The following is a 12,371-nucleotide window of genomic DNA, read 5'->3' as shown; positions in this document are numbered from 1 at the left end:
CATCCCTCTTTTTCCAAGCTTGATGTAACTCCATGTTCAAGTTGAAGTGCCCTGGTTGAATTTCTTAATGGGAATTCCCTTTCAGCTAAAGGATGCTCACCTGGCTGCTGTTTCTGATGAGCAGGATTCAGATCTCTGCAATATTTAGCTCCTGTTCAGTACTAAATGCCATTTTTTGCCTTTTGAAGGGACTCCCTTTCAGCAGGGCCAGCCAGCAGCAATTTCAGTCAGCAATAGTTAACAGCACCTGTTGGTGTCAGAGAAGTTGGAAGAATTCATAAGACAAATCAGGCAATGGAGTCTCTGAGAATAATGACTTCCCTTGGGTTTCTTTACAAATTAAACTGATGAGGATTTAATCTTTCTTTTTTTTTTTTTTTTTTTTTTCTTCTCATGGGTTGCTTTGCCCTTGACACACAAGATCAGTTTCTGGAAGTGCCTGTGCCTTACACTTCTGCCAGTTCTTACAGTTTACTCTTCTGTAAACTGAATTACCAGTTCCCATTTGTGTCTCTTGTAAAGGAGTGACCTGGTTGTAGGTTGTGTTTCAGCCACACAGAGGATGATGACAGAAATGTTGTTTTCTGTAGTAGGAAGTGGAGTGAGTTTACATTTAAAGTTAGCACAGAATTTTTCTCAGGGCAGTGAGTAATTCTGCCCACAGGACTGCTAGAAAGATCTTCTAGAAATGGAAAACAAAAGATGGAAGAAAATATTAAGGAGATATGGGAAGGAAGAGAAATTCAGCCCATTTCAGGCCATAGCAGAGGCTGTTTGATCTAACCCCAGGCTAGATCTTGATGATGAGCAAAGTTTTGGATTAGACTGGCAAGGACAAATATTAAGAAAATAAGGAAAGAAAATTGGAGTTTCCATTTAAATCTCTGTAATGAATTCCTATTCTAAACTAGAAGCCAGCACACATCATCCTTTCTCTGCTGAGAAATTTTTTATATTAATTTCTGCTCGTAATGGTTTAGGAAAAGAAAAGAGAAAAAAGAAAGAAACGTTTCCATTATTCATGTGAAAAATGAACTCATTTGCCCACATGCTTATTGCTGGGGTTAATTATATTATGAAAAAGCACAGTTTGTAAGGAACTGGCTTATTACAATAGGAATGCCCTGAGATTTAAGCTGCCTAATTTGTCAGCTTGCTCAGCCCATTCTGTTGTAACACTCAGCCTGTTTGTAGGTTAAGCAGCAGCTTCTGTGCTTGGGGCTCAGTCCTGCACAGGGGACTGTGGGCAGGGAGGGGTTGGACATTTTCTGGTTTGGGGGTTCCCTTGTGGCAGCACCATCACTCGTCACCTGAAATCCTGGCACTGCAGCATCAGGGACTGCTTTGGACCAGGGCAGAGCTGCTCTGGTGTGGATTGAATAACAGAATTGGCTGTGGAGTGCCAAAATTGGCTGTGGAGTGCCAAAATTGGCTGTGGAGTACCAAAATTGGCTGGGTAGTGCTTCAGGTGTCCCTTTCCCACAGCGTTGCAGTGGACACAAGGACACTCTGGTTTTGGGACATTTGTTTCATATTTGTATAGACAGGAGACGTTTTCTTGCTCAGATTGATGAGTTCTTCTGAGGACACAGTAAATACAGGGACAAAGCTGGAATAAACACTTTATTCTCCACTTCCAACAAGACTTTTCTTTGTTGTCTGTTCTGCAGCTAGAAGCTAAAGCTGTGATTTGTGTCCTTTCCCTGAATGTTTGGGAGCTGATTTCCAGATAAGCCATCCCTGCAGCCCTCAGTTCCCTGCTCCTGCATCCTGCTGGCTCGAGCTCATCCCCTCACACTCCTGCTGTCACAAACTCGGATTGCTGCTGTACACAGATTTTTGAGTAATATTACAGCAGAGCTTCTCAACACCCCACGTTGCTCGTGGTGTGCTACCACTAAATTGGTAGAATCTGACCCATCCTTACAGGTTTTGCTTGGAACAAGCATTTATTTCTGTTTGAAATTGTTCATTCCCCTTTCATCCTGGGGAGCCTCAAAGGCAGCACCAACGTGCTCATCTATCTTTATCTCTGGTTTTTGTTATTGCTGTGTTGGATCAGTGCCGTGCTCTTCAGAGCACCTGACATAAATCCCTTAAAATACAGGTTGAGAGAGTACACAAAGTGCTGCCTTTGCTTCCTTGCTGTTCCTTTTTGATGCCAGTGCTGTGGTCTCTGAGCTTGTTTGGTCCTGAGGATGTTGGCCCTGGCTAACCCATGGGTATCTTAAGGTTAGTCACACTTTTCTATGACACTGGCTGTCACTCTCCAGCTCTCGTGGCCTGAAAACTTCCATACATTTGCATAACCTTGATTTTTTTTTTTTTTTTTGGTTCTCATGGAGATCTGTAAAAATTACTGTAAATGCTAAGCTTTCAGAAATGACCTATCACATGGGGTTTTTTTCTATATATTTTTAAATTCAATTTTGCTGACCTGCTTTATAGATGTTTACAGGAAACTGGAGAAAAGGCAGAAGTTCATGCTAATTTTCCTGAGATCCAGAAGCAAGAGAGGAGAGTTGGAGATAACAGAAAATATGAGCAAAGAGCCAACCTTAGTTCATGACCAAGTGGTTTAGTGACTTGCTCCCTGAGGAAAGCAGAGGGCAGCAGGGTGCAGGGATGTCTGGAGTTCAAAGTGCATTTTCTGAACTCTCCTTTGGGCACCAGGACTTGGCTTGGCTGGAGTCAACTGTGGGGCTTGTGCTTGGGGCTTAGCACTCGAAACATCAATGCAGCTGCTAAGAGTCCTGAAGCCTCACTGAGAGCCACTGCCTTGGAAGTGATGTTTGGAGAGTGTTTACCTGCCTGCAAAATCACTGAGGGCTTATTGTGAGATCAGACTTGGGAAGTTCAAAGCCTTTCCGTGTTTGTGTGTGCATAACCAGCACTTGTCGGGGCTGGAAGTCAGGTACACTGCAAAGAGATGCATTTTTAGGGCAAAAGCACTTCTAGACAAAAGCAAGGGCTTTTAAGGATGGCACTGCAGAGGCCCTGAATTATTTCTAAAAGAGTTCCATTTTGTGGCATAAAAAGTCAAAGCAGAAAGGAACTCACCGCGGCAGAGTGGGGAAGGTGCCGCACCGCCAGCCAGGCTTTCTTTTATGTTTTGCTCATAACCATCATAGCAGGGAAAGGCAAACACTTGTCTAATTTGATAAAATATCTTTAATTGCAGCAGCAGCACTTGAGGTTTGGGCTGGCTGCGTCAGCTCTGTTTGTAATCACAGCTCCAGCCGCACTCCACAATCAGCGCCAATTGCTGCCAATTAGCATCCGCTAGGCTGCTGCTGCTTTATTCAGATGTTCTGGGCTGTTTGGTTGCATTATTCATACCTTGGCTGGCAAAACATAGTTTAAAAATGAGCACCATTACAGGGTTTCATTGTACCCTGACAGACCTTCTCCCAGCTCCACCTCTCAGTTTAGTTCTATTTAGTGAACAGAGGGAAACTTTGGGCGTGATCTAGGTCATTCTGCATTTCACTTCTAGGAAGTAACTTCTGTTTGACACAGAATTCTAAAGGGAAAGATATCAAAAGGTATCAAAGCTGGTGTTTTTTCATGTAACGGTTGGGTTTTGGAAGTCGTTGTTGCAAAATGTCATCAATGTGCAGGAATAAAAAAGAAGAAGAAAAATTTTAAAAAGTGAGCAGGCGTGTATATGGTTACGGAGGATTGCCGTGACCAGGGATAGAGATTTTTAAAAGGACGTTTAAGTGCCAGTTTAAGAGCTAAGTGCCAGTTTAAGAGCTGAGTCTGGTCTGTGGTGTAGGAGAGCTTGGGGTGGAAGGGGCCATCTCTGTACCTGCAGTGGCACAAGATGAGCTACAGGCCCAGTCTAACACAGCAGCATCTTGGGCTTTAAGAGCTTGTGGTTTCACCTATTTAAACTTTGAGTCTCTGTTTTCCCCCCACAGGATTTTATTCTGACTTCAAAGGAGTTGTTCTTAATGCGAGCAAGTGCAAATGATTGATGAACGTGTTTGGTTTTGGTTTTTTTCCTTCAGATGATGATTTTAATAAGGAGAAATGAATGCTGGCTAAGTATATTTAACAAGGAGCTTTGTTTGCTTTTGGTTTTGCATCTAAGTTGAATTAAATGAAATGCTTTAGTGCCACAGTAAGAAAAGAAAGCAAGCCATGGCAGAGCCCCCCATCCCTGGGGAACAGGGGCCATGCACATACTCGTTGTGTGATGGATGCTCTCTGCATATGGGAATGTGGCATGGGGATAAAGAGCAATGAGTGCAGCAGCAATTTCCTTAATTAAAATATTAAAAAAAAATTGGAAAAAGGAGGTGCTAACTTGTGGAAGCACAAGGAGCAGAGCAGCCAGCAGGAACAGTGGCAGTGATGGGTGTTTGCTGGGAGGGGAGGCTCCAGGAGCCTGTGCCAAACTCTCCGATAACTTTGCTCCACTAATCAGGCGCTTGTTAATAATGACTCAGATTTACGATACTTCATAACAGCCCAAGAAGAAATATTCATCCTGGTATTGACTTTGTGGGGGAAGAAAACCTAATAAAGCATTGAGAGTGCTTAATCAATAGCCGGGCAGGGCTGTGCTGACTATCAGAACGAGCAGCTTTGTTTGCTACTCAGGCGGATAATTTATGGTTAGTGCTGGAAGTGATGTATGTAATTTATGTTTTAGAGACAATTACTGCTCACAGACAACTGCTGCAAAGCTTTCTGCAGGAAACCAAAAGACAAACGCAGCCTTTGGGGTGCAAGTGTTGTGCCTGGCAGCCTGTCCCAGTGTGTTTGTTCATTACATTATGTGTAATGTATGTGTATGTGTAATTTTGATATATGTGCATGTGTGCTACGTTGCATCGTAGCAGTGAGTTCAAATCAACTTTCTCAGGTTTCAGGATTTTTTAGACATATGGTTTTGGTTGCAGACCATCCAAGCTGTAATTAAAAAAAACCAAAAAAACAGCATGTAAAACTTAAAGAGGTACTTTTTTTTTTTGGATCTCCAGCGTTTTTTAAATCTTGAATCAAATTATTTAGATCAATGTATGAGAAGTTGTCAAATGAGCATTGTGATTTACAGACACTTGCCTAGAATACCTCCTTATACAAGCAAATTGTAAGAGAGTTGCAGTTCTACACCTTATATTAAAGTATGCATATAGGATGATTTGAGGTGTACATGATAAACTATATTTAGACTTTGATCCTAACCATTATGAGGGTTTGGTTTGGTTTATTTTGCCCAACTGCATTTGTGTTTTCTGAGTTAGGAATTCACATCTTTAAATGGCTATAAAACTCAATAGAAGCTCCCAGTGCCTGCTGGAGAGAGGAATCAAACTCTTTCTGAAAGATATTTAACATTTAGATTCCTGAAATCAGCCCATCTTCATCACAGTCTTCAGGAGAAGGTCCCAAGTGTTGTTAATGAAATGTTGTCTTCCTTCTAAATGAATGTGTTGTGCTTGCTGTGACCCCTGATTGAAGCTGGGTGTGTTCCCCTAACGCTTTTAAACTAATCAAAATCACCTCCCTGCTCCGTGCTGGTGGGCTTTGTTCAGGCAGGATTGCAATAACAATGGCAATGATTTTACAGATTTTATTCCACTTCAGTGATTTATTTCAAGTCCAGGGAGCTCTGACACGTGCTGGGGTCAGTGGCTCATGGGTCAGAGCACGGGTTAGCCCCAAAACTGGGCACCCACATGGCAAATCTGCATGCATCTGCCTTAAGTGAATGAAGTCATTGCTCATATGCAGCTGATAAATACAGAAACCTTTGAAAATGGGTTTTAAATACTGTGTGGCAGTCACGAGATTCCTTTTGTTATCTTAAAAATTGGTCTTGATAGTAATGAATATGGCATTAAACTCGTCGTATGGGGAAAATAAAAATACCTTAAGCTGTAGGCAGTGAGTTAAGTGCTGTGTTCCACTGATTTAAACATACAAACTTGCCAAAATTAGATGGTCTTTCACTTCATGGTTTTCCTGTTGCAGAGCTGAGCCCCTGCTCATTGCAGGTGCTTTCTCCCTGCCCAGCTCTGGCCAGTGCTGTGCTCAGGACAGGTTTAATCCCTCACTGGATTTTAGAGATGCTGAATTGAGCTCCAGGTGCAGACCCTGCAGAGCCCTCACCAGCAGCTCAGTGGAGAGGAGATTTCTGCCCTGATGCCAACACCTGTTTCTGCTTTTCACACTGATTTTTCTTCATCTGCTTTCTGCTTTTGAGAGCTAGTGATAGAGCAGGTCACTGCTGTTAGATTTCAAGCTGGAATTACCAATGCAAACTGCTTTGTCCAATGTCTGCTTTTACATAAAGCCTTCATTTGTTTGTAGGAAATCTGAAATCACCTACATTTTCATAAAAACTTGGTGAAGGGCTGTTTTCCCTGGAGCTGAGGATGTGTGACATTTTCAGATGGAATAGCATTAACAAGAACAGAGAAGTGAAGGGATTGGAATTGTCCTTCTCCATTTAGCATGTGGTTCCTAGGAAGGGTTAATTGGGCAAAGGTGTTCTGCTTCATGGAAAAAAGGTATGTTCCCTTCCATATTAAGTAATTTATAAGATTTTTGGAGAAAAAACACCTTTTCACATAATTCTATCTATAATACCACGAGTGCAGGGAGTGTGGCACATGGGCACACGTCAGCAATCCATATTTTAACATACTACTGGATTTAAAATATATTGTGTATTTTTTTCTCCACACATATATGCTAGACAGATCATACATAAAGTTAATATCAAGTTAATCTAGATGCAGGGTGTTTTCAATTATTTTTCCCATGGCAAGATTGAAGGCTCACATCCAGTATGTCCCATGGATAATGTTTTTGTGTTGCAACATTGGCTCTATAAATAAATGTGAAACATTGCTGTAGCAAACATCACATTTGTTTTTTTTTTTTTTTTGAAGTGCCTACAGCATGTCATTACAGATGGATTGATAGGCTTGATAACATTGAACTTTTTTCAGACCTAACGTGGCAGACTTGTTACGCGTCAGAAATTTTCTGTCATTTTGCTCACCATTCAAAAGGCAAAATATATTTGCGACCTTGAGTGACATTGAATATGGAAAGCAGACAGAAATTTATCATTTGACAGAATTGTTTTTGTTGAGTTTATTTTAAGTTTCCTCTTTTATTTTTTTTTCAGTGGCAAAGCTGTAATCAGATTTTAAAATCCTGACTACTCTGTTTTAGGAATATGGAACAGCTGATTGTGGCTTGTAAAAGCTCTATGACCCGGCCTTTTACAAATGTAAAACACATTCCTTATTGCTTCACATTCAGATCATTTATTTTTGTGCTTCTTTGGACTGAGGCAACATCTGACCTTTATTATGGAGTTGCAGAAAACAGCTTGGCAGAGAGCAGGCAGTGGGGAAGGTCTTGAACAGGAGACAGGACAGCAGAGGATGCAGATGCTTAGGGAGCAGATTTTCATAGTATTAGGGCTAAAACTGGTTAGATTTATTCTTACTCACTATATTCCTTCTAGTGTGATTGCTCTCTAATAAAGCTGAGTCAAAAAAGCTTTTTTTGGTGTCTTTACTCAGAAGTTAAATCATAGTTTATTTTATGATGATTAGCTTTAAATAAGGTTTTTGTTTTAAAGGCGCATGGAGATGCAGTCAGGTTTTATAAGTATAGCAGAAGAAGTTTTGGGTTTCTGGTGTAAAAAGCAGCAAAGAAATGCATGAAAATATTTCATCAAAAGAGGAAAACAAATATTAAGGCAGAGACAAAGAAATCCTGGACAGAGCATTAAGAGGGTAGGGTTAGAAGAAGGAGGAAATGAGGTTTTCAGTCATGCAGCACCAATAGCTGGACCACAGCATTCTATGCTGAACAAGGAAGGAAAAGACTTTTAATTGCTAACAGGAACACTCTGCAATCAAAGGAGAAACTTCCTATATATCAGCATGCAACAGCACTATGCACTTCCAAATGGATTATACCCTGGTGAAATCAAGGGGATAATGATGAGCTCCTCAGCTAGAAAGGTTTTGTTCCAATAATTTGGTTCAAAATATAGACACTGGTGTTAATAAATTGGGCTGTAGATCCTAGACCACTCACCCAGTCAATATTTTGCACTGGGAGGTCACGTAACATTGTGCGTGCTAAAGAATAAACCAGTTCTTCCCTTAATTTTGTTTAAAAAAAAAAATAATAAAAAGAGCAGGGAGATTTTATTAGTTTTCAACCCTGTTGGTATAAATAGAAGTCGAAGCTGTGGAGCTGGGTTATTTTGTGGCTTGTTGCTGTTTGTCACCACGAGGCGCATCGAGCAAACTGCTCGGAAGGGGCCGCGCGCTGCTCTCCGCGCGCTCGCATTCCTCCTCCCAGAGCTCGGAGGAACACGTCCAAAATCTGCCTCCTGTCATATGTTCTCCCCATCTCTTGCTGAGGAGAAGCGAGCAGACGCACGCTGTTATTTTGGTGCCGTTTGTTTTTGGAGGGGAGGAAGGGGGGGAGTGTTTTTCTCCGGGAAAAGTTTCTGTTTGAATTGCGTTCCCGTGAAATCAAGAAGAGTCTCGTTGGCTTCACGCGAGTTAGGATTTGGTTTGTTATGTAGCTCTGGGATAGCTGAATTATGTTTTATTTCTTTATAGCCTGCTAGTGTTTTCCAGTATCACTGAGGACAAAGAAATTATAATTTTGTCAGTCGTTGCATTGAATCTAAAGCTGTAGAGAAATGAGGTGGTTTTAGTGGGTTTGTGCCTCTTCACCCACACTTTAGCAAAAGTTGGTGTTTTGTGATACACTTTTCTTTTAGCTTTTTGATAGTCTGAAACCACCTCAAAAATTTATTTTAACCTGTGGCTTTTAGCCAGGATCAGAAATGAACCAGTCAAATGAAACTTGAGCTCATCAAAGGACTAACAAACCTTGGTAAACCTTAGTCTTTAACACTGAAGGGTTGCAGTTGAAAGGCTTTCACTCTCTTGCATGAATGTGAAATTATTTTTTTTATGATTTTTCTTTACCAACTAATTAAGTGGGTTTTTTTTAAAGCCTCATTTCTCCCTTGGGGATGAGGAGTGCCATAATACGAAGTAACTGCCTGTGGTTTTTACAGTCATGATGATGCATATCTTCTGCTGCTTAATCCTCCTCCTTCTGGCTTTTCTGCTGTCTCACCTGAGAGCAAGAACCTTTTAGGTTGGAAAAACCTTTAAGACCACCGAGTCCAACCATTAACCCAGCACTGCCAAGCCTACCTAGAGGACAAGTCCCCAAGTGCCACATCCCCTAATGGCTGGGCTGGAGGTTCTCAGAGGTGTTTTCCAACTGTAATGATTCTATGATATTTATCTTTTAAATCCCTCTGAGGGTGGTGACTCCAGCAATTCCTGAGCACCCTGTTCCAGTGCTTGACAATCCTTTCAGTGAAGAAATTTTTTTTGGTACCCCATGTAAACCTCCCCTGGCACAGCCTGGCTGAGTGGAAGGGCTCAGCAGCATAGCCAGACATCACTGCTTCTGATGTTGCTTCAGGGTCCTGAGCTGTTCATCTCAGAAACATTCTCAGTTTTTCACATCAGCCAGACACAACCATCCTCGGACCTTCAGGTACTGTGGTCAGTGCCCATCCCTCACTGGTTTCTTGTGCTTTCTCCTGGCAGATGTCAACGAGTGCACCACGGGGAACGGCGGCTGCCAGGAGCGCTGCTGCAACACCATCGGCAGCTACCACTGCAAGTGTCCAGCTGGCCAGAAGCTGGGGGAAGATGGAAAATCCTGTGCAGGTAATGCTTTGTACCGTGTCTCACTGCTATTAAGGAGTCAGCAGACTTAGGAAGGGGAAGGAAATGCTGGCTTTTATGTGGAGCCAGCTGAAGAGAGTGTGCTCAGAGTTGTCGAGAGCGCGGATCTTCTCATGTCTGGATTATGAAGATGTAACTGTAAGAACACTTCAAAGGGTTGGGGTTTTGTTTTATTTTGTTGAAAAAAAATGTTATCACTTAACCTGGATTGGCTGTGCCATGTTCTGATTATGGGATTTCAGTCATCAGCTGAAAAACTTGAAGAAAGTGTATGCACTTGATAATATTTCATCTGTCTCTTAAGCAAAATGGCTCTTATCAGAAAATACACATACATTTTCATATTTCAATCACAATTCCACAGCTAGAGATTAACTGAATAAAAAAGGATTTAAAACCACATGCTATGTAAACCCATTTGTCTTTTTCCTAAGGGAAATTTAAGTCTAGTTAGTGCATTATAGGGTAAAATTCGTTCTTATGCAAAAACTTAATGTATTAGAACACAAAATGAAATGTGTGGCTCTGGCAAACAGAGTGGCTGTAAACAAGTCCAGATGATGTGCTGACCTAGAGTCACTACATTTTGTGCGTCATTGGGTGCTGCAGAAGGTCAGGTGTGAGGTACCCAAGGTGTGCTGTACTCCAGGCCAGAGCAGTTCCCTCTTCTGAGCTCTCCCCTAACACAGGTAGCAGGGACGTGCTGCCACATCACCTGGTGTGCTCTGCTGTGGGCCTGGATTGCACCTCCCCTGCATTTCAGTGCTGCAGTAAATGCATCAGAGATGATAGTTTTTTAATCTCAGGGCAGCTTTTCATGAGCTGTATTATCATCTTCTCACAAGAAACTCTGTTCTCTGGCTTTTCCCATTGCACAGGGTCTCACAAATCCATTTCTTCCAAGATTTCATTTTGCCATTGTCCAACTCCATTTTAAGGTTTGGCTAAAGCAATGTGTTTCTTGTCTGTGGTCATATTTATCCCACCTTTATAATTTGTTTGACTGCACTCCTTTTTTCACTAAAAGACAATAGAATTATTTTCTATGTGAATCTGTCAGTTAAAAACCACCTTGACAGTGAAAATAAGCTGTAGATGGTTATTTATTTTGATTGAAGTATTTCATTATGGTCCTCCATGTTTTCATTTCGGCCTTTGGAGAGCTCAGCCCAGGAATATCATTTATGATTCACAGATCCCTGCTACTTCACCTCTCTTGCCTCTTAGGGGGGCTGACTGGCTATATGCCCATGGGCCAGTGCACAGGTCTGTGTTTTGATGCCTACTTACTGCTTTCAGTGCATAAAAATTGTCCAAACCCCAAGGTTTTTGAAAGCAGGAGTCCTACTCATCGTAATCCTTAGCATGCATGAGTCATTTTTCCTTTAGACTAGTCTTATTTTAATAATTCAGTCAAATTAGTGTCCCTTCTGCACAATTCAGTTCTGACAATACACTTTAAATTCAAGCATTTGGACACTCTTTAAAAACTCAAACAGAGCTTAAGGTGTTTGATTTTTGTACTGTATTTAATCTGATCAGGATTTGCAGGGGAATATGTTATTAAGTGTTTTGAGGCCATTTCTTTTAAGTCCTCAGGCAAAAACGTAAAACAGTGAACTGGAAGTGCTCAAGTCATAAAGCAGAGTGGGTGTGGTGGTGTCACTAAATACACCTGAACTTTTGCAGAGGTGACAATGACAGAATTTGGCTGTACTGACCTGCAAGGAGGCCAGCATCAGCCAACTTCTGGCCATCAGGTGGTACAAGATGAGTAACTCAGTGGTTGGTTACTGCATGAGGGAAAAGTGAGCTCTCAAACAAAACTGAGTGCTGCTGGAAGGACTTCTAGGGCGTGCACTGGGGTTTTATTAATGCCTCTGCACTGCTCAAAGGAGTCATTTTTGCAGGTAGGAGTAAAACAGCTCCTCATTCAGGTTAACCAGTGGTTTTGGAGGAATCAAGTTTATTGTTGTTCTGGGTTGTTCCATTCTTTCTGCCTTTATGGCATCATTGTGCTTTATGTTACCCCTTAGTCTAAACTCAGGCATTAAATAGATGGGCACCATTGTTCTGCTGCCATTATTTGTCTCGTGGTTGGTTTTATTTCACGGGTGCCTGCAATGATCGATCAGTGTACGGGGTTTTTTATAAGCCAAGGTACAAATAAGGTGCATTGTTAGGAAAGCAGCATGGAAGTAGCACAGATCTTATTCAGCAAGTCATTATTACTGGAAAGATTGATCGTGTTTTTCAGAAACAAAATAGAGCATCCTTCTGACAAAAGGGAAAGATGTTGGGAGAGAACTGTTGGGTTTTTTAAAATATTTTTTAGCCATTTGTAGCTGTTTAATGCTAAGGAAGGGAAAGTGGATAAAAATTCACTAACCAACAACTTAGTGAAGTGCACTGCTGTTTTGATCAAGCATTGCTGGGGGTTTGTGAAAAATATTTTTTGGAGACCCAAAGGTCTCATTTCACAGCTTGAATGAGCTGACAAAGCTCAACATCTCCACCTTCTAGGGTGTCAAAGGTGTGTGCAAGACACAAGACTTCATGAATATGCACAACACAACCACATAAAATATGTGGGATAATCTTAAA

The 12,371-nt window shown here is 41.5% G+C and overlaps 1 protein-coding gene across 1 annotated transcript in view; it reads left to right on the top strand.

The window, feature by feature from the left end:
* LOC131562615 (multiple epidermal growth factor-like domains protein 6) overlaps nt 1-12,371 on the top strand; it is a 189,767-nt gene that overhangs the window by 93,915 nt on the left and 83,481 nt on the right. The window contains exon 5 of the mRNA XM_058812439.1: nt 9,627-9,749. Within this exon, the coding sequence (XP_058668422.1) occupies nt 9,627-9,749 (123 nt within the window). The remainder of the gene's footprint in view (nt 1-9,626; nt 9,750-12,371) is intronic.

This window comes from Ammospiza caudacuta, chromosome 11 (assembly GCF_027887145.1).
Source record: "Ammospiza caudacuta isolate bAmmCau1 chromosome 11, bAmmCau1.pri, whole genome shotgun sequence".
Classification (NCBI taxonomy): Eukaryota; Metazoa; Chordata; class Aves; order Passeriformes; family Passerellidae; genus Ammospiza; species Ammospiza caudacuta.
This window is presented reverse-complemented; position numbering and strand designations above follow the sequence as displayed.